Source organism: Neophocaena asiaeorientalis, unplaced genomic scaffold, assembly GCF_003031525.2.
Source record: "Neophocaena asiaeorientalis asiaeorientalis breed wild unplaced genomic scaffold, Neophocaena_asiaeorientalis_V1.1 scaffold91, whole genome shotgun sequence".
In the NCBI taxonomy this organism is placed as follows: domain Eukaryota; kingdom Metazoa; phylum Chordata; class Mammalia; order Artiodactyla; family Phocoenidae; genus Neophocaena; species Neophocaena asiaeorientalis.
The window spans coordinates 2,850,492-2,873,371 of record NW_020173198.1 but is presented as its reverse complement, the minus strand read 5'-3'; the positions used below and the strand labels follow the sequence as shown (position 1 = coordinate 2,873,371).

The following is a 22,880-nucleotide window of genomic DNA, read 5'->3' as shown; positions in this document are numbered from 1 at the left end:
CCTTTCTCTGCACATCCACATATTCGAGTGTATCCATAAAATATACGTGGTATTTGGGGAGTGTGTGTATTTTAACAAAACGGTGTCATAATGAACGTGTCATATGTGCTTTCGTAACTTGTCATTTGCCTCTCTTCTCTGAACTGTGTCTTCAAGATCCATCCTCGGTGTTACAAACAAACCCAGATTTTTCTAAACTTGTTACGGTATGTTATGGACAGACTGTGGGTTATTTAGTCATTTTCCAGATGGAGGGCATTAGCATTTTGTACATTCCTCCTCTGGCACCTGTGTGAGTCTTTCTGACAGATTCCAAGGAGTGAAATGGCTGGGTCTGAGTAGACCGAAGCTATTCGGGGTTTTGTTTTGTCTTGTTTAGTGGAGACTGCTATTGCTTCCTGAAGTGCCTCTGTCACCTTACTCGCCAGCTGTGGCAGGTTTTTCATGAGGGAGGCCACAGGGATGTGTGTTGTCGAGCAAAGCACAGTGGCAGGCTGTGGGTTGGAAGGAGCGAGCAGGAAGCCGAGAAGGGAATTTGTGGGCTGCTGTTCTGCTCTTAAGAACCCACATTCAGAGAGGACACAGGCTACTTTAGGGGCTGGGAGAGATGCTCCCAATCCCTTCCTTTCCTCCTGAAAATAGATTAGCACAAATGAAATACCATCTCTCCTGCAGCCTGCACGCCTGGCTTCTTCCCTGTCAGCCAGTTTCTATTCCTAGCCCTCCTCACCAGCTTGAAGTCTTCCCCTTTTGACAAACACACCAATCAAGACATTATAAAAATGCTATTTTTATTAGAGCAGACCAACTCCTCCATCAGTGGGCCCCTTATCCTGACCCCAGCCTGATAGCATCCTTTGCCTGCCACCCTCGACGGCACATTCAAGGGCTGGTGCACGACCAAGGTTGTGTTTGTCACCAGCTTGGCGCCTGTTCCGAGGGTGTGATTGCAGTCCCACTCCTGAGGCAGACCGAATCCTACACCCAGCTGCTCTCCCCTTCCTACACGGGAAAAGGAAAGTTGCAGCCTTTGAAAAGTTACGTCATCTTTTCTTTGCATGAATTTCAGGCGGGTGTTAACTTTGTGGTATAAAATGCCTTTAGGGTTAGCTCAGGGAACTGGGTCTAGGGTCAACTCCAAGTTCAGATTTTGTGCCATTGTAATTAGAAACTTCGAAATATTTCTCATCAGCATCATCTTCATTGCTAACATTTATCGAGCATGTATTACACATCAGGCAATATTCTAAATATTTTGTGTTTATAAGGTGGATGCTTTTAATTGTCATTCCACTTTTTTTTATTGAGATACAATTTATGTTACACAAAATTCACCATTTTAAAGTGTACAATTCCGGGACTTCCCTGGAGGTCCGGTGGTTAAGACTCTGCACTTCCACCGCAGGTGGTACAGGTTCAATCCCTGATCGAGGAATTAAGATCCGCATGCCTCACGGTGCAGCAAATTAAAAAAAAAGGGTACAATTCAGTGATATTTGCAAAGCTATGCAACCATCACCGCTATTTAGTTCCACAACATTTAGATCACCCCATATGGAAACGCTGTACCTGTTAGCAGTCACTCCCAGTTCCTCTTTCCCCTGTTCCCTGGCAACCACTAATCTATGGATACTTTCTGTCTCTGTGGATTTGCCTATTTTGGACCTTTCATATATATGGGATCATACAATATGTAGCCTTTTATGTCTGTCTTCTTTCACTTAGCATAATGTTCTCAGGGTCAGCCGTGTGGTCACGTGTGCCTGTGCTTCATTCCTTTCTATGACCAGATGATATTCCATTGTATGGATATGCCACAGCCTGTTTATCCATTCATCCATTGATGGACAGTTGGGTTGCTTCCACTTTTTTTTTTTTTTTTTGCGGTACGCGGGCCTCTCACTGTTGTGGCCTCTCCCGTTGCGGAGCACAGGCTCTGGACACGCAGGATCAGTGGCCATGGCTCACGGGCCCAGCCGCTCCACGGCATGTGGGATCTTCCCAGACCGGGGCACGAACCCGCGTCCCCTGCATAGGCAGGCGGACTCCCAACCACTGCGCCACCAGGGAAGCCCGGGTTGCTTCCACTTTTGAGGCTATTATGAACAACACCGCTAGAACGGCATCCCAGTTTGACGGCTGAGGAAACTTAGGAACAAGTATCTTTTCCCACTCAAAAGAGCCTGATGGGATTCTTACCCAGGTGCCTGGGTTCACAGCTGAGTCCTGACCACCCAACTTGGCTGTTTAGCTGTCGAACTAAGGTCTGGAAATTGAGGACCTATGTCACACACCTTCATGGCAACCATGTTTCAGAATTAAATATTGGGCCCCGTGGTCTGAGGAATTCATTTTTGGGGGACTTGGGTCTGTCCTGTTTGAATTCAGGACCATTGTGGGAAGTCCTGGCTGAGTCAGGACTGTCCATTCAATTCAGTTTGCGTTTACCAATGGCCTTTGATGTAACAAGGTTCAGCCCTGCCCTGGGAGTTCATGGTCAAGTAACTGCCGTCGGTCCCCAGGAAGCAGACTGTGGGATGGAGCTGTGCATGCAGGAGGCTGACTGGGGAGGGCTCTCAGGAGCAACACCCGTGAGGATGAGGGAAGCAGGGTTGGACAGAGGGAGTAGCTGAACTGTGATGCCGGCCTTGCTGACCCCACAGGGAGCTGTGGGGATGGGTGGCCCTTCAGAGATGTTCCCAGTTGAGGCAAGGAGCCTGGGCCTTTGTACCCTTGTCATTAATCAGTATCAGAGATCAGGTATAACCTGGGGCAAGACAGGCTTCTCTCTGGGAAGGGACACAGCTCCCAGCAGCTGGGGTGTGAGTGGGTGATCTGGGCCCGTAGCACAGAGTCCACTATACACACCTAGGCCCATGTCCATGGTGGCTTTCATCAGTGTCCTGACAGGGAACAGTCTGTGAAGGTGCTTCAGGAGCACAGCTGAGGGAGGGTGTAACCCAGCCTGGGATGGTGAGCAGGGAGGAAGGGGCATCTTAACTGTGCGATGCACCTTGAACCCCAAACCTATGCATTCCAACCGCCAGTCCACGAACTCTGCCTCTTGGGTACCTCAGAGTAGCCACACGACTGCTCCAAACCAAACTCAGCCCCGCCCCTCCTCCAGCCTTGACCTCTCCGAGAATGGCACCACCGCCCCTCCAGTTACCCAGGCCAGAGGCTGCACAGTCATCAATACTTCGTTCTTCCTCGCCTCCTTTTTCCAGCCCATCACCAAGTCCCCCGCCCTCACCTTGGAAGCATGTTCTCCCTGCTTCCTCCATGTGGCTGACACCTCTTGTCCGAACACCCGCAGCACCCACTCCCGGCTGCCTCTCGCTCCAACCTCCACCCTCTACCCCAGTAACCCCACGTGGCTTCCCATTGGTCTGGGCTTAAGGGAGAAACTCCCTGCTGTGGCCCACATGGTGGTCTTGCCCGCTCAGTCCTGAGTCAACCCCTGCTCCCCTGCCCCCCGGCTCCAGCCCCTCTGTCATTCCTTGTCCCTCTTGATACCGACCAGGGTTCTTGGCCTTCCCCAAGCAATAGAAATTGACTAGAGGCCAGACAAGAAATTCAGGCAAGGCTTTACTGAGGCCCCTGCAGCCGCCGGAAGGAGCAGGAACAAGTGACAGGTCCCCTTATTTGCTCCCCGAGGTGGGGGCGGGGAGCCGGTACCCTATATGGGGTGAGGGTAGGGGTGTGTCCAGGGGTGGGGTCGGAGGCGTGGCTTAGGTGGTTTGCCCACCCCTTAGGTGGTGAGTGCAGGGGGCACGCGCAGTACCCTGCTTTTGCTCCCGGCCCTTCAGAAGTGTCATTTGGGGCTTTTTTTGGTCTTTCTGTATCTTTTTGTCTATAATTTGCCCCAACTGCACATGCACGCAGTTATTTTTAGTCCCTTATAGTTTCTTTGTAATTTGTAGCTTGAGGAGACATTTGTCCAGGTGCAAGCACTGCAGCACTGCAGCAAAGGGTCCCACATCCCAGCTTGTCTCACTCTTACTCTCTGCTCCCTCTCACCACGTGGCCTTCACACGTGCGTCCATTTTGCTTAGAGCACACCCCGCTCTGCGCCCGTAAGTTAACTTGTTCGTCCTTCACATTGTGGTTGTTGTCACCCTTCCATGGAGCGTCACCTCCCCTCCCTGCCACAGTCGTGTTTCCCATTGAAAACCTCTCAAGGCACCATGCACTTACCTCCAGAGATGGCTGACGATGTACTTTGGTGGTGGGGTCGTTTGCTTAAAGTTGGCCTCCCTCCCTAGATGGTCCATTCCCTAAGGCAAGGGAACTTGTCCCCGTGGGGAGTAGGAGGTGCTCAGTCAACCTAAAGGGGGGGAAGGGGAGACGGAGGGAGGGAGGAAAGGATCACAGCCCCACGTGACCAGGGAGGAGATGGGGGCGAACCATCTCCTTTACATTCCTGGATCTCTAGGATCTCACACGGCAGAGATCTCGACTAGTGTGTGAGACAACATCAAAATGGGGACCCTGAGCCCCACTGCACCGCCCTAGACTTGAGCAGAACGTTTCACTCCCTTCCTGGCTTTCCCCACCACTCAGCACCTGTCATCGGCGCAAACAGGCCTTGTCCCTCATCGGGCTTTAAGCTGGCTGGAATGTCGGAAGCCAGGGCTCTCCCCTGCGATCAACCAACATGCTCTGACCACTCTCCATCCCAGCCCCGAGATGAGTTCCCAGGGTCTCCTGGCACTGGGCCTTTGCACACGCTGTTCCCACCCAGATGCCCTGCCCACCCCGCCCACCTCTGAGCTCCTTAGCGTCGGCACCTGTCCTCTCCTCTGCAGGGCCTGTCCCACCCCGGAGCGATGCCAAGGACCCGTCCTCTCCACCCACTGCCCCCGGCACAGCACCTACTCCATGGCCTCAGAGCAGTGTCTTTGCTGCTCCTCTAATTTCCTTGAGGACAGGGATCTTGTCTTCCTGCCTCCCTCTCTCGCTCTTCCTCTTCATCCCTTCCTTTCCACAAATACGCTGGCCCTGCCCTCATGGGTCTGGCATCCCAGCAGGGGAACCACAAACAAACAAACAGAGATACTTCCAAAGAGGGAAGTACTGCCACGTCGATGAGGCTGAGAGGGCCGGGGACAGTCAGAAGAGGCCCCAAGAAGGGCCACACATGCCCATGAATAAGAGGAAGCCATCCAGGCAGGGGGAAGAGCAAGTACCTCGGCCCTGAGGAGGAAGGGGCCTCTCTGAGAAACAGCCTGAAGAGCTATTGGGCTGAGGGGGGTGCAAGAGGTGGGAATGAGGTCAGCAGGGTGGTGGAGCCAGATTACATCCATCTTTGTCTTGGGCCCTTAGCGCAGCACCCAACCCATAGGAGAAGCTCAAGGAGTCTTTGTTGAATCAGTGGGGAGGGGCCCTGAGTGCTCCCCTTTTAGGGGGCGGCGGGGGGCAGCCCTGGGAGGAGAGCGTCCACTCAGGCAGCCCAGCTTGCTGGGCAGGAGGTGATAGGTAAGGTCCTGGTGATGGATGCGCTCTGTGAGAGGTTCATTCCGTTAGAAGGAAAAATTCTCGGATGCAAATCAAGTGGTGGAGGCAGAGATTGGAGGGAAAATTCCACCCAGGCCGCCTCTCTCCTCTCATCAGGCCAAGTGACGGGTGCTGTGGGATTAGAGGCTCTGACAGGTAACAGTCGCCCTAAATCAGTCTAGCACCAGTCTGGGAGTTCAAGGGCAGGCGTGCCTTGTTCCCTCCTTAGCAGCCAGAGGCTGTTTACACTACTGGGCTTCCAGTGGGCCCTGCAGGCCTACGTCCCCTCCCAAGCTCTTCTCAGGGTGGACGGTGGGAACAGCCTCAGCCCATGGCAGGTCTGCTGAAAACCCTCCACTAGCCTCCTGGTCACCTCATAGTAAGACCAGAGTCCTCACCATGGCCTCCGCCCCTCATCTCAGGGCCTTTGCACTTGCTGTTCCTGCCACCTGGAAACCCCCTTTGTCCAGATTCCCACAGGGGTTCATCTCCTCCACTTCCTTCAGTCTCTGCTCAAAAGTCATTTCACCAGAGGCCTTCTCTGACCCCCTGGCTAAAATAGCACCTCTCCCCCCACTCCCTCTGTTTTTCTCTACCTCCTATTTTCTATAGCACTGAGCATCATTTGACATACTATATATTTACTTTTTTTTTTTTTTTAATTACTTGTCTCCTCTTGCTAGAATGTGAGCTCCATGATAGTGGAGACTTTGATGTGCCCACTGTGTGTCCAGAAGAGGTGTTCAATAAATACTGAGTGAACAAATGAATTGGAGAGATGAGGTCAGCACCTCCCACCTCTCGGGGTTGTGTGGACGTGGAATTTCGGGCACCGAGCTTCCCAGCGTGTGGTTTGCACACTTGCACAGCACTGCAGGTGGCATGTAAACGTGCTGTTTCAGCAGGGCCGTATTTCTGTTTGCCTTCGGTTTATGGCAGGCGATAATGATTTTCCATTTATGGCGTTAATATAAAGTTTCCTTTTTGAAGCAAGCTCATTCAAGATTAAAAAAGGAAAACTCTATGTTTGCCAGCCTAAAAGATAGCTTATAGGGCTTCCCTGGTGGCGCAGTGGTTGGGAGTCCGCCTGCCGATGCAGGGGACACGGGTTCGTGCCCCGGTCCGGGAAGATCCCACATGCCGCGGAGCGGCTGGGCCCGTGAGCCATGGCCGCTGAGCCTGTGCGTCTGGAGCCTGTGCTCCGCAACGGGAGAGGCCACAACAGTGAGAGGCCCGTGTACTGAAAAAAAAAAAAAGATAGCTTATAATACACATTGCCGTCTTACAAGGAAACTTTTCTGAGAATACAAAGAAACGTTCATTATCTTCTAGTGGCTACGTATTGAAAATGATTTTTTAGATAGCCGTGGAAGAAAAACATTTTCATAAAGATACAGCGTACCATGTCCTGGAGACCAGGAGGAAGCCCTAGATTCTGGATCTGTGTCAATATTCTACAAACCTGAAACTAAGTATAAAATCTCAAGGTGTACATTGGTTGCAGTAAATAATGGTGCATAGGTATTTGAGAAATAACCCGAAGTCTTCTTTGGATTATCTACCTGGTATGCGAATAGCACGTGATTTTTATTGGCACATCTACCCAGGGCATGCGACACTCCAACCTTTGCTTCAGTGTTTGTGTTGTTTTGATCCACCTCTAGGAGGCAGTCTCGGCCATTGCTCTAGGTCTGGCAATGTAAGCATACTAAATGCGGAGTATTTATTGTTCTTGTTTTGAGGATGGGAGTACATCTGATATGTCAGCAAAAGCCGCAAAAAACAAACTCAGAACTATACCTTTTCATTCAACTAATATTCATTAAGGACTTACTATACAGCACCGGGACACAAAGAACAGAATCACTGGGAGAACACTGGGGTGGGTTTTGAAGGAAGAGTAGGAGTTTTGTACTGTGAGATACATTTGGATCATCGCTTTCTGTGGGCTTAGGGCCATCGTTGAGAATATTCATTAAGGAATTATTTTAATCCTCTACTAAATGCTCCTCTGGCTGTAGGACACGGCAGACTTCAGATTCAGACACCTCTGAGTATTAGTTCTTCCACTGTACCACCGAGAACTCACTCAAGTGTGAGTTACACACACACACAATTCAGAGTGGCTTGAGTAAAGAAAGGAATGTATTAGCTCTTGTGACTTAAAAGTCCAAGATAGTGCTGGCTCCACGCGGGGCTGGTTACGAGGTTTGAACACGCTTAAGAAGTTCTACTTTCTATCTGGTCTGTCTCTCTGTGTCCTCAGTTCTGCTCCCTCTATGTTGCTGTCACTCTTGGACAAATCTCTTCATGGAACATAGAAGAACATTCATAATAGTGAACCTAATCAGTTGATTAAAAAATAACTTCTTGGGCTTCCCTGCCGATGCAGGGGACATGGGTTCGTGCCCCTGTCCGGGAAGATCCCACATGCCGCGGAGCGGCTGGGCCCGTGAGCCATGGCCGCTGAGCCTGTGCGTCTGGAGCCTGTGCTCCGCAACGGGAGAGGCCACAACAGTGAGAGGCCCGCGTACCCCCCCCAAAAAAATAAATTAAAAAAATGACTTCTTCCTTTTGGTGGCCCTTGTAGCTCTCGGCTCACATCAGCTAATAATTCCAGGGGAAGAGGAAGACGGACTTTTCCAGCAGATTCAACCAATCCCTGGGTTGAGTCTGTTGGCCTGGCTTTGGGCATGTGCCTAGTCCTAAACCAGTCACATGGCCAGGGAAACGGACTAGCCAGAGTAGCCTGGCCTTGAGTGGCCAGGCCTCTGTCGTGTGCTCGCCCTTGAAGTGCCAGCAGTGTTATTTCCACCCACACCACATGGATTGGGAGTGGAGGAGAGGTGGTTTCCCAAAGGAAAACCAAGACGATGTAACTAGAAGAAAATGAATAGATGCTAAACCGACAGAAACAACAAATGTCCACTGTCTCCACTTGGACATGGCCTTTGGGCAATTCGCTTCAGCTTTCAAAGCCTCAGTTTCCTCCTCTGTAAAATGGGGATAATGACCCCAGGGCATAGCATTATTGCAAACAGCCACAATAAGCACCGCAGAGAGCATCATAAATGGTCATTAAAGTGGCCCAAAGACTGGGCTCCAGTAACCTTGCTTGTCGCTCATAAATCATCCCTCAGTTAAGATGTGGCATTTGGGGGAGGGAGAGGGGCAGGGCAGGTGGAGTAGTCAGTCAGGTGTGCGGAAGTGCTTCAAGAACTCTGTGGTGCCCCCACACAGTGTGTTCACAGCTCATTATTAGACCATTCCAAGTTATTGTTCTTCTCCGCTGGGACTCGACACCTACAAAGTCAGGTCCTCAATGTCCTCCAGCCCTGGAAACCAGCCCTATGCTCTAAGCTGCTTGTTAACGCAGCTCAGGCTCTGGCACTCGCTAAATCAACCCTGTTGAGGAGAATTCCAATATTCTGGCCTCAGAGGAATACGTGATCCCTGAAATATAGACTCTGTCGAGTTCCTTTAAGCATAACTGATTCTTGGCGTTTCTCTCCAATTCCATTTCTTTTTCCCCCAGAGAGAATTAATAATATGGCCATTGATAAAATTCTGCACCATCTCTGGGGCCAGCATTAGGGATAAAGATGATAAGGATAACAATAATGGCAGTGGGACTTTGCTTTCGCATCACGTCCGAATTCCTTAAACCTTTTCCCGTACTTAACTCACGCCTCCCCGACACCCATCACTCTAGTCAGACCCAACTTCTGGCCAATCCATGAACGTTTCAGGCTTTTTCAGGTCCCCAAACCTTTGCCTGTGCTGCTCCAGCTGCCTGGAATGCCTTTCTCTTATTGCCCAGCAAACCTTTCAACTTTCAAATCTCAGCTCAGATGTCTCCTTATTTATTCATTTAGGGCCCATTGTGTGCCAGACAATGTCCTAGGGGCTTGGAATACACAAGTGATCAAAACAGATGCAGTCCCTGCCTTCATGAAATTTCCATTCTAGTGCAGGGGATGGCCCAATAAGTAAAAGGCTTGATGAATAAGATAAAGTAGAGATTATTAGTGAGTGGCTGGGAGTGTGTACGTGTATGTGTGTGTGCGCGTGTGTGTGTGTGTGTGTGTGCGCGCGCGCGCATGTGCGTACACGCGCACGCACAGCTTGCAATTTTAAATAGGATGGCTGGGGAGGACCTCCCCGAGAAGGTAAGATCTAAGACAAGCCTTGAGGAGGTGAGGAATCTGGGTATTTACCTGGGGGAAGGAACGGTGGGTCTAAGGCCCTGAGGTGGGCACATGCTGGGTGTTGCGGGTACTGCAGCGATGAGGAGGAGGGTGGAGCAGTGGGAGGAGGTCAGGGACGTGGATGGAGGCCCAGTGGGCAGGGCCTGGTGGCCGCTGGGACCCGTGCAGAGTCCAGAGCAGAGAAGTGACATGATTCGACTTCCCTTTCATCGGGACCCCCGGCTGTAGAAAGGAGAACGGACTGGAGGGGTGGGGGCGGGAGCCGGAGGCCAGTGAGGGGTCCTGAACCAGTGTGGTAGTGGGGAAGTGGGGAGAAGTGGTCAGCTTTTGGATACATGGTATTTTTCACATGGAGCTGATGGACTGGACGTGGAGTGGGAGAGTGAGTTAGTGAGTTACGCTTCCAAGATGACTCCCAAGGATTTGGGCCTGGCCGTGCCCTCAGGAGCCTCTGCTCCCTCCTTCAGATCCGTAGCATCACATTTTATACATTTTGCTGTCATCATTCGTCTCTTTGTTTTGGCCTCAGACACCCTTGGTGATGAAAGTTATGGACTCTCTTTCCAGAATAGTACCCTTGTGCATTCAGTTGAATCGATGTCTCCAGAGCCCCCTGCGGGCCATCCCCCATATTAGGGACCCCTGGCCAGTGTGTGTTGCTTGACTGGGTACATGAAAGCAGGGGGTGCCATTCACACCGCACACAACAGGAATGGGGGCAGAGTTGTGCAGATCGGGCCCTGGCTGGCAGTTGGGTACTGTCTACAGGTACGTTGGAGTCTGAATGCACGCTGGGTCAGTTTTTTGTTAAACCCTCATTGCATAGGTAACAGCCACACAGTAGACACTTGATCAGTGTTTGCTGAAACACAGTGATGATAAACCTGGCGCTTTCTAAGTTTCTCCCACCTTTGTGGGATGCCTTAAATATTAATTAATGCCTCCGCTTTATAGCCTGAGAAATAAAGCCTCGGCAAAGTGAAATATGCCGTGCTGGGGAGAAGTAGTGTCTGATGTCTGACCAGGGTGAGGGTTAACCAGGTGGGTACTTGGTCAGCCTTAGCAGTTATGATCACGGAGCTGGATGTTGTTGAAGCTGAGACCCGAACCCAGGACTCCAGGCTCCCCACACGATGGTCCCCTCCTTCCCCAGTTCTGTGCTCCAGGAATTTATAATCCAGTTGGGGAATCAATAAGAAGAAGAAAGAAACGGATCCTAAATTACTTCTACTTTTCTCCTAGTTAATCCTTAGAGCAGCCCTGCCAGGTAGACCTTATGACTATTCCCTTTTTACAGATGAGGAAACTGAGGCTCAGAGAAGGTAAGTAGCAGAGTTCAGGACTCACCTCCAGGTCTCCAAATCCCCAGATAATGAGTGAGCAATAGATATAGTTAAAGGCTTACAATGTAGCACTTAATTATATATGATTTCACGCTGTATTGTATATAATTTAATACTAATTGCAGGGTTTCAGAATGAGCTGAAGTGAGCGGGGGTGAGAATGGTAGGGGAAGGCTTCGTGGAGAATTGGGGAGCTGAGCTGGGCCTTGGAGAGGATTTGGGTGGAGGCTGGAGGGAAAGGGAATCGAATGATTAGGGCATCAGGATAGCGATGAGCTGGCTGGGAGTGGGGAGGGGTCAGGATAGTACTAGTTAAATAATGGAACTCCATAAATGCAAATGTAACTAACGTTCACTGAGAGCTACCCAAGTGCCAGGTACTGTGCTATGTTTTTTTTTATTGTTTTTGCATCCAACCCACCTTTGACCCTATGAGGGAAAGACAAATCCAACCAGACAGGTACTATTGCTACCTCCATTTGATAGATAAGGAAAAAAACAGCACTGTTGTGACTTGGAGCCAGGCCTGGACTCCAAAGCTCTCATTCTTCACAGCTCAAGTTCAGTGCTGATCTGATTAGAGGTGGGCGTATTGTGAATAGTGGGGAATAAGCTGGGCTGGTCTAGGGCCTTGCTGGCTAAGTGTGGCCCACGGGCATTGCCTGGGAGCTTGTTAGACGTGTGGGCTTGGGACCCTTCCCAGTCCTACGGAAGGAGAACCTGCATTTCAGCACAATCCCCAGGTGATTTGTGTTCACAGCAGCATTTGAGAAGCACGGGGCTGGTGAGTAGTTTGGCTGGGTATATGCCTGAGCTCTTCAGATCTTTCCTGTGACATCTCCCTCCTGGCAGAGACAAACAAATGTATTCCCTGAGGGTTTGAGGTAAAAGCCCAGGACAGCCCACCCCAAGCTGAGATTTCTCTGAACTCTCATATTTCATCTAAAAATGTCATTGACTATTTCATTACATACCATAATGTATCAGTGGTCATTTTAATATCTCAAAATGGTTATGTAAATTGCCATGGAGTAGGATCCGTATTCCGGGGAGATGCATGGGATGGGTTTCCTTGTATCTTAAATGGGGTAATAATAACCACTTCAAAGGCTGCTGCAAAGATCAAAGGAGAATCATGTATATGGAATTGCTGCGTCAACTGTCCGCATCGTACACGTGTTGTTGTGGAAGGAACTGTGAATCCTCTCCAGACCCAGTGTCCCGCAACCAACCAGCTATCCAGAGGGCGGAGGTCACAGTGCTTTTCTCACAGTCAAGGTGAGGCAGGGCTCAGTCCCGAGGAGGACAAGGGAACATCTCTGGGCATCTCAGGAAGCCAGAGAAATAGGAATAGGAACACCTATTGCTAGTTTGTTTAAATTTCTTATGATTTCATAAAATCACCCTTTCTTATTATTTCCCACTGATTGGCCACTGATTGGCCAGATTAGTTAAGCCGGAAACCCCCAGGAAAATCCAGAGGCTTCAGAGACATCGGGTGAGAGAAGATGGGAGTACAGCATCCTGTCCCCAGGTGGCCCAGAGAGAGGGGAGCCTGGGAGGAAAAGTAGGGGTGACAGGGAAAGAGGGAAGCAGATGGCCACAACCTGGAGTCCTATAGGAAAAGGGGAGAGAAGGGGACTGGGCTGTCAGCCATGGACTAGCAGTGACTCTCTGGCTTCCCCATCCAGGGGACCCATTTCCTTGTATCGGAAGAAGAGAAGACAGAGGGAGAGAGACCCAGAGAGGTGAGATGGACAGAGACAGTGACCATCCACGTCCAAGGCCAAGGAGGAAGGGCAGCCAGAGAAGGTGCAGGAGGGAAGGGAGGCTCATTCAGAACCGCAGAAGCTACAGGAGGGGAATTTGGGGACGGATGGGTGGGAACAGCTCCCCATGGCCCGGAGCAGTCGAAAAGGATGATGTTGGGAAGAGCTATTACATTTGCTTAAGGAGGTTATGAGTCACCCTTGGGGCGAGTTCTGGTAGATTAGTGGGGTTAAGGCCAGATTTTGAGGCGCTAAGAACAGAATGATGGAGATTCTTTTTTTTCTTCTTCCCATGATAATCGTTAGGATTTTCACACAAATTGTGTTTCTCTTACAAATGTCTTACTTGCCATTTAACACTTAATCCCTGTGACTTGTGACTAGAATGAAGCTGATATTGTCCCTTTAATCCATTCCTTGGCAAAAAGTTAGTTAAGAAACGTAGAAAATTACAAAGCATTGTTTACGGTATAATCCTACTTTTGTTTAAAAGAATGTGTGTGTTTGCGTGTGTATTTATAAATATGAACATATGTATATTGTAAACAAAGAAAAACATCTAGAGAAATATGTATCAGATTGTAATGGGGGTTTTACTGGTATACACATGTCGCTTTTAATGTGTATAGTTTATTATACATTTATTATCCCTCCATAAAGCTGTAACAAATTCTAATAGGGGTTATCTCTAATGGTCAGGTTACGGTATAGAACTTATAATTCTTTTGGCTACAAAGGGCAGAGACTCAGCTGAAACTTTAAAGCAATAACTAAGTTGTACCAGTACTCCTTCAGGCATGGGTGGATCCAGGGGCTCAAATTATGTTATTGGGAATCTCTCCTCTCCATCTCTGGGATCTGCTGTCTTCTTCCTTGACTTCATTCTCAGGCAATTCCAGGCCTGCATCTCATCACTTTAGCACCCCAGTGGAAAGAGAACAGCTTTTTCCCCAGGAGTTTTAGCAAAGTCCCAGGGCTGACTTTCAAGGGCCGTGCTCAGGCCATGGCTCATCCCTAGACTAGTGAATCGTTGTGGCTGAGGGAGGAACTATGTTGATGGTTGAGACGAAGGCCAAGGTCATGTGACCCAAGGGGAGACCAAAGGAACTTTCATGGGCATCTAAGGAAGCCAGTGAACTGAAAAAAGGGGGCTGAATGGTTCCCCCGAAGAAATTCAGAGTTCTGTGGCCGGAAGAGGAAGCAGGAAACCACAAATGTCTGCTTTAAAGGAGCCTTCACTCTCTGGGTCATATATTTTTTGGGGGGGGGTCATATATTTTTGTAATGACTGAGTTGTTTATAATAAGCATGCATTTTTCTTACAATGGCAAGAGAAAGATTGCGGCACGAACCCGTGTCCCCTGCATCGGCAGGTGGACTCTCAACCACTGCGCCACCAGGGAAGCCTGAGCTTGCCCTCTTAAACAACTGATCTGGGTTCCATCTGGTTGGGACAACTGAGATCACAAAATCATGAGTGTGGAGAAAACAGTAAAGCCCAAGTCTTCTCAGAGTCCTTGATTTTATAGGACATGGGAGGAAAGAACAGTGGCAATGCTGGGGAATCGACCTTCTCCTTTTCGTAGATTGTTAGCTGTGTATGTTCAAGACCCAGTGGGCCATCAGACAGTCTCTGGGGCTCTGGGTCACCAGGGTGATGCGCCCAGGGAGCTGGGCCTTCGTCAAGGTCAGCCTCTCTGCCTCTCGGCCTCCTGTGTGGTGTGTGCTGTACCCAGGCTTCAGTAAAGCTTCCCTGCATTCCGATATCACACCGCTCTGTTTCTTCATTTCAGGGTAACACTAAGGACATGGTGACAGACTTTGATGAGAAACACGACGAGTATTTAATATTGCTCCAGCAGAGGAACCGGTAAGATGAAGCCGCTCAACGGCTGCCCTTCATATTAGCCAAATCAAAATCCTATTTAGATTTATTAACAGCATGCAGGCTCTCTCACAAAGGAATGGGATGCAGTCACCCTCCACTCAGAAGCTTGGAATAATATCTGCCATCCCAGTTCCTATTTCTCCATTCACTGATTTAATTGCATCTTTTGATTGAGCTGTAGCCAACTGTTCGACGTGTCAGAGCCACCTCTCGCTTCCCTGCTTCGGTTCTGGGAGAAGCTGGGTTTGCTATGAAAAGCTAGAATTTGGCAGGGCCTGTGCATTAGTCACCTGAATAGGCCAACCTGTGATCTCACAGGCTTTGAAGGTCCCTGGAAATCTGAGCCTGTAATCATGCCTTGTTGTATAAAGGAGGAGTCCTTTTACACTTGTGTTTGAAGTTGGTTGATGTCATTTAAAGTTCAGTCAGTCCTGATTTTGACTCTGGAGTGCTGGTTCTTACAAAAGCCTGCAGCCATGCCACGTGTAGTGACTGGGGTCAAGGCTTGTGGTCTGGTTTGAAAGAGAGTGGGTATTGTGTCCTCCGTGCCTTTGCAGGGCTGCGCAAGTTCATTTGCAGTTCACTGTGGTTTGTCTTCAGGCCTGGAACCTTACAGAAAGCTGGGTTTGCAAACTCCGATGCTAGGAGGGGACAGTCAGGGAGTGAAGCGGGCTCAGTGGGGACAGTGGGCACCTGGAACTCTCACGGGCCAAGGGGTCCATATCCTCCAAGGTGGCCAGAGAAGCTGGAAATCTGGATTTGTGTGGTGAAGTCTCCTCTGAGTTTTAAAATGTTGGTAATGAATTCAAATCAAAGCGCAAAACAAACAGAGGAATTCCGTAGGCCCCCCAGACAGATCTGCAGGAGGGGGAAGGACAGGGGTACTAATGTGGGGCTTTGTGTTGTGGGCTGGGCTTGGGGTCCTGTAGGTAAGAGAGTCTGCGGGTTTTTATTCTGAATGTGAATTCAGCCTCGTGTGATGGGCTGGATTCCCAGTGCTTGTCAACTGGGGCCCTGGTGGCATGTCACATGGGGCAAGTTTTTATGGTGTGGGATTGTCCCATGTGTTGTAGGAGTTTAGCATCCCTGCCTACCCACCCCTTTACTTAATTCCACTAAGACCCCCAGTATCTATGACAACAATACCTGCCCGCATTCCAGATGCCTCCTTGCAAGGTGGTCCCGCCCCCCATAGAGAACTTCTGAATAGATCAACTCTCCAGGACCAGCCAGAAATGCCAGGCAACACCCCACGTGCCCAGCTGCTCTGCACTCATGTCTCTCCACCCCAGGGGCAGCCTCAAACCCAGGCTTGTGCTGATTAGACCTATGTGGGTTTTTATCATCATTAATGCCAGGAACAGAATGTTTTTATTCAGTTTCTGGCAGGCTGGATGGTGCCACTGAACACCTGGGCGATCATTGAATCATATACATGTGACTTGTCTGGGAGGAGAGTGTCATAGTTCTTTTTTTTTTTTTTTTTTTTTGCGGTACGCGGGTCTCCCACTGCCGTGGCCCCTCCTGCTGTGGAGCACAGGCTCCGGACGTGCAGGCTCAGCAGCCATGGCTCACGGGCCCAGCCGCTCCGTGGCATGTGGGATCCCCCTGGACCGGGGCACGAACCCGCGTCCCCTGCATCGGCAGGCAGACTCGTGACCACTGCGCCACCAGGGAAGCCCCTGTCATAGTTCTTTATGAGCAAATTGCTTCTCATTAATCGAGAGATCAATCCGTGCGTGATCAAAGGGCGCAGACCAATAACATAGCTGAACAGATCCAGAGATGAGGCTGCAGCACAAAGGCCATTAAAAAATATGTCAACATGGAGCTGCCATAAAATTTGGGGGATGTGTTGTCACCAAGAGAGAGCTGGCTTGATGACAGGAAGTTAGAAAGTAGAGCTAGAACACCTCCAAATGGAGACCTGAAGAGTGGGAGTGCCCCTGAGCCGTCATCAGACGAAGCCTGAAAAGGCACCTTTGCTGGAGTGCCAGTTGTGTGGCAGGCACCTCAACCCCATCGGTGCAGTTATTGCACCCATTTTACAGGTAAGGAAGCAGAGACCAGGACAGCAAGCAATTTGCCCACGGTCATGCAGCCAGGAAGTGGTGGAGCTGGGCCGTACTTTCTTATTTATGTTTTGTTTGACATTGTCATCAATAATCAAAAGGAGAGAAACCTGCCAGGGTTGCCAATGGCTCTAAGTTCACTACGGAGGAGTTTTGTGGGAATAAACTGAAACTGACTTGGAAAGGTAGTTACAAGACTGGGTAGAAAACCAGCCTCTGAACTTTATATTGGGCATAGAGGAAGGTGAAAACCCGGACTGCTTATCTGCGTTGCCTTGTGACCCAAGAAGGGGGTGTGCAATCACTGGGCTGAGTTCTTAGACATCTGCCCAGAATACAGCTGCCCACAAGATGCTGGTGACATTGTTCTTCTATTCATTCAGCAGGATTCCATTGAGTACCTTCTCAGTGCCTAGCGTTACCACTGGTATGAAGGAGAACATTGCAATGAGGGAGACACAGACTGTAGTAGTTAGCGCTCCTTTGCTTGAAGGGACAGGAGCCCAAGGTAAATGACTTTAAACAACGAAACGTACTGACTTGTGAAATTAACAAATCCAGGATGATACACTGGCTTCAGGCATAGTTGGATCCAGGCACTCAAACTGGGTCACTGAAAGCAGTCACTCTCCATCTCTCAGTTCTGTTTTCTCATGTTGGAATCATCTCAGGCAGGTACTTCCCTCACGGAGGTCAAGGCAGCCACTGGAAGCCCCACACTCACATCCCACCTCGAGTGGAAGAGAACACATCTTTCCTAATAGTTCCAGCAAAAGCGCTGAGGAGGGCCCCTGTAGGCCTGGCTGGGGCCCCGTTCCCATCCCTGAGCCAATCGCCGCCCTGTGCCTGGTGGGGGTGGCAGGGTCTGCCTGGCCACTCCTGGGCCACCCCATTAACCTGGGCGACGGTGTGAGTCTCACCCAAACCACGAGGAGTAAGAGGAGGAGGGGAGCGGTTCCCAAGGGGAACGTGAGGGGCTGTGTTTGGAAGATGGGGGAGAGTTGCTGGACAGGCAAAAAGAACAGGTGCCCACCACACAGCCCTGGCCCTCAAGGAACTCCCCAGGCAGCGGCAGGTGAGCACAAGGCCACCTGCGACTATGCCGGAAGCGCAGAAAGTGGTCATGTGCTCCAGGAGAGGACCGGGGAGAGTGGAGAAGGTGTGGCCACCCTGTTTCACCCCGTACAGCCCTCGCCCAGAGGGTGCTTAGTGATTCTAGTCACTCAGCTTCAGGAAAGATGTAATCACGGCCAACAGGACTCATGAAAACGCAACCAGAATCATCAAAGGGCTGAGATATGAGGAACAGTTAAGGGCTAACGGCCAAGAGGGACTGTAATATACGCTCTAGATGTGGCAGATCTAAGATCTAAGAATCCAGCAATGGTATTTGCTTTTTTTGTGTGTGGTACGCGGGCCTCTCACTGCTGTGGCTTCTCCCACTGCGGAGCACAGGCTCCGGACACGCAAGCTCAGCGGCCATGGCTCATGGGCCCAGCCACTCCGTGGCATGTGGGATCTTCCTGGACCGGGGCACGAACCCGTGTCCCCTGCATCGGCAGGTGGACTCTCAACCACTGCGCCACCAGGGAAGCCCAGTATTTGCTTTTTGAAAAAGGTTGTTTAAGGGAAATTTATAGGAAAACGTACCCATATGAGAGGTGAACCCACTGCCCCAAGAGGAGATTCAGGCAGAAAGAAGAAAGGGGAGAACCAGCACCCAAGGTGGGCCTTGCACAGGCCCGTCTCTGAGCTGGAGATTCATCTGGTATCCCCTTCCATCCTCATGAGCCACAGGCATCCTTGGTCTCATTTTACAGAAGAGGAAACAGGCCCCGGGAGGTATAGGGAATTGCCCAAGGTCACGAAAGCTGGGAAATGGCAGAGCCTCCAGTACGGAGCTCTGTCCTCCACCCACATGGGTGGGGGGTGGTGACATCCTAGAAGACAAATTACAGAGCCTGTGGGCCCCCAGGTTCTGGGAGGAATGGCAGGCTCTTTGCACCACTGCCTTCCTCCTCTGCATCCTTCAAGGCTGCACTACAGTGACACCACCTCCAGGAAGCCCCCACCTGGGAGCCGCTGCTTCTCCTCTGGACTCTCCTTGCTTGGAGCCCCTGCAGCATGATGCCTGGTGAGGAGACAAGCAATGGCACAGCGATGTGGCTGGGAGACGGGCTCTGGAGGCTCATGGACCGGAATTTAAATCCTGGCTGCTTCCTCGGCTCTCTGACCTTGGGCAAATTCATCTATAAAACAGATCAATGGTAGGAACTTAATCCCTGGGCCAGTGAAGGATTTAGCAGGACGAGATGCTTGGAGGTCCACAGTAAGCCCACCCATCCAAGTATACTTTCTCCATCATCATCGTAATCATCATCGTCGTCATCACCATCGTTTTAATGATAAACCTGCCTTCTCAGATGATGTCCAGGTGATCCTTGAATGCCTGACCCTCAGAGAACCCCTCAGTTGATCCCGGGGGTAAATGAGGTCCAGAGGAGGCACGTGGCCAGCCCACAGTCACACAGTAACTGTGGCGCTTAGAGACCGAGAGGGTTCAGTCATAAACCCGGTCACAGGCCCGTGAGCAACACGCCGCCTGCCCTTTGAGCTCAGCTACGTCCCCTCACCACCTGGACCCCTGCTTGTGCCCTGACCGCCCAGCCATCAAGCATCTCATGTCTCCCCCCCACCCCCCGTCACAGTCCCTCACGTGACACCCTGTGCTCTAACTCACAGTGCCTCCACTTCCTCTTCTGAACAGAAGAGCTCTCTGTACAAGTGACCCCAAAGGTCATTACGAGATAAGTGGAAACGATGCCTGTGACGTGGTTAGATACACGGTGGCTGTATTAGGGTGCGCGTCCATGCCTTCTCTCTCCTGCTAGACCTTGAGTTCCAGAAATATTGAGAGTATTCCTCACCGTTCCTCACACTCATCACGGACCCCACACCCAGGGGGCAGGAAGGGAGAATAAACAGGCACACGGATACTATTCCATAGCATGAGGCAGGGAGACACGTGCTCTGAAACAAACAGAATCTGTAAGGGAATAGAGAGTGACAGGGCAGCGGGTGGCTGGGGGCTCCATCTCCGAAAGGGCAGGGACTTAATCTGATTTTTCTGAATCCCTGACACTAAAGGCAGCTTTTTATGCAAAGTAAGCTATCCGTTAAAAAACACCCGCTTTTCTTTGATGCCACACGTGTACCGCTGATGTGCTCAGCTGCAGCAGGGGAGTTCCTTTAGTGATTCTGAATAATTATCTCCTCATTTATCAGTCTCATGAATCCACATTTTCATAAATCACTGCTTAAAGATAGACCTGTGTGGAGCGCCAGCCACAGAGCCTGGATAACGGGATGCCACCGTGACCATTAAGGTAGCATCAGGAGACAGGGTGGTCTCCGGAAGGAAGTTGAGGCAGGCACTTCCTGGCTAGACGGTCAGATTTTCCTCGTGCCGCCCCTCCCTGGGCTCCCTGTTCTCCCTCCCCGGGGACTGCTGGTACCACTTGCGCCCTTTGATTGTTTGCTCCAGAGAATGCAGCTACTGCCGTGTTTGGAAATTGTCTCTTAGTTACTTGTGTTTTCCTTCTGTTTTATGCTGTTGCCCAACAATCAGGTATCTCCCAGGCTTCCGAGGCTGGCAAGAGATAAGCAGTCTGTAATAAACGTTCCTGCCACGATTGGCAAGATGGATGTATCAACCATTAAAGAAACATTTAAAAAGCAAACAAAGAAATCACCAGTAATACCACCACCCTCCCTCAACAGCTGATTTAATTTTCACATTTATCACCCTCCACTATGGGTCCACAAACACACTTTTTTCCAACTTTGCTTCCCGTTGCGGAGCACAGGCTCCGACGCGCAGGCCCAGCGGCCATGGCTCACGTGCCCAGCCGCTCCGCGGCATGTGGGATCCTCCCAGACCAGGGCACGAACCCGCGTCCCCTGCATCGGCAGGCAGACTCTCAACCACTGCGCCACCAGGGAAGCCCATATATACCATTTTTATCCTTCCTTTTTCAACCCCCCACTGAACAGATCACAAATAATCCCCTATGTTTTGACAGACTCTTCGTAATTTTAACAGCTGCATGAGATCCCGGCTTCCACTTCCCTAGTGTTGGACATTCAAGTTGCTTTCATGGTTTTGTTATGACTGAATGCTGACATTGTTCCTGATCAGAAACAATTTGCTTACTGGGCAAAGACCAAGCATGTGGCATTTTCTCTATTTTCATATTACTTCTGAGAAGGTCTTCTGAGTTTCCAGCAATGTCTAAGTTTGCCAGTTTCAGCTTGCTAGCTTTATAAGTCACCTTTGTTGTGGTGAAGACTCTGGGGCCACATTGCTTCAATTTGCATCCTAGCCCTGATACCATACTAGCTGTGTGACCTTAGGCAAGTTACTTAACCTCTCTGTGCTCCAGTTTCTTTATCTATTCAATGAGGTTAAGAAAAGTAATTACCCCACAGGGTTGTTGTAAAGATTAAAGTCTTAATACAGTCAGTCCTTATTATTCACAGATTCCATATTTGCAAATTTACCCACTCACTAAAATTTATTTGTAACCTCCAAATCAATACATGCAATGCCTTTGTGGTCACTCAAAGGCATATGCAGATGGCAAAAAAATTTTAGTTGCCCAGCACACACGTTCCCAGCTAAGGTAGAACAAGGGAACACTCTGCCTTCTTGTTTCAGATCTTACAATGTAAAGTGTCCTTTTCACGTTTTACTTAGTGCTGTTGTAACCGAAAGTGGGGTCCAGCTGCTCACCACCCAAAAGCCAATAAAGAGTCCAGGTTGATGGAAAGGAAAGTTTGCTTTATTTCAGATGCTGGCAACCAGAGGGGAGGGCGGACTTCTGACCAAAGGCCAACTCCCCCTGCACTGACAGTCAGTGGGCAAGAGCTCTTATAGACAAAGGAAGGGGGCCACAGGCAGAAACAGCACAGTCAGCTCTGACAGTCACCTTGAAATTGGTCACTGGTGGTCTGACCAGCGTCATTTGATTGTTTTAGGTACAGTTAATCTTCAATTCCAGGGTCGGTTTGTTCCCATTTCCTGGAGGCCAGTTCTTGGAATTGTGGGAGCTTATGTCATGGCTACAGTCCTGTCATCATGTAGTTAACTTCTTCCACCTGGTGGGGCTTTCAGTATCTATAAGACAGCTCGGTGGATATGGCTCAGAATATTACCTACAGCCCTTGAGAAGGAGCTAAAGGTCTTGTTGGACTGTTTTCCTTTGTTTCTGCATTTTCTCACTTCTCTGATGAAATTTATTCTTTGGCTAAAGTTTTTCCTCAGACAAAAGGCAGGCTGAGGACCTGGGGGCATAGACCATAGGGTCCTGCTCCGTTTCACCATGTTTTTTATATTTTTGTGCTTTTCACTGATGACTTTGCTGTTTAAACTGGCCCCCCTGGCACAGGGGTAAAGTGGTGTCTCGCATTTATTTCTAAGCCCAAGAAGGCTATGATGTCCCTTACGGAGAAAATACACGTGTTAGATAAGCTTCCTTCACTCATGAGTTGAAGTGCTGCTGGCATGAGTTCGGTGTTATTGTATTAAGTACATATTAAATAAGGCGCCTTTAAACAGAAACACACATAAAGCAAGGTTTTGTATTGATCGCCTGATGAAAATGTTGTGACCAGAGGCTCACAGGAACCAAATCCTGTATTTTCCCCCTAGGAACAGTGGTTCAGTATTCACTAATTCAGTGTTTGCGGCAACTTTATGGAACATAACTATTGTGAATAATGAGAACTGACTATACGCAAAGCATGTAGAACAGGGTTTGGCCTTCTACCCTTTATGTGATTACCATTACTCTTATTTTTTTTAATTTACATTTTGCTAATTTGGTGGGAACTTAATCACTGAAGAGGATTCACATTTGTTGCCATGACGGTTGGTTGGTTGTATTTCTCCTCGTGCGGAAAGAACTCTGGTCTGTGCGGGGGGTGCCTAAAAGCGTCTGTAAAGGCGCTGAAGGGTTTGGCGTCACACGAGAGCAATTCCAAAGAGGATACTGTACACCGTTTACGGCAGTGAACGTCAGGACTGGGGAGGAAAGGACCAAGCC

The 22,880-nt window shown here is 49.9% G+C and overlaps 1 protein-coding gene across 4 annotated transcripts in view; it reads left to right on the top strand.

Moving 5' to 3' along the window:
- KATNIP (katanin interacting protein) overlaps positions 1–22,880 on the top strand; it is a 203,647-nt gene that overhangs the window by 40,719 nt on the left and 140,048 nt on the right. For all 4 annotated transcript variants that reach the window (XM_024744312.1, XM_024744311.1, XM_024744314.1 and 1 more), the window contains one exon: positions 14,610–14,686. In XM_024744312.1, coding sequence (XP_024600080.1) covers positions 14,610–14,686 — 77 coding nt within the window. The remainder of the gene's footprint in view (positions 1–14,609; positions 14,687–22,880) is intronic.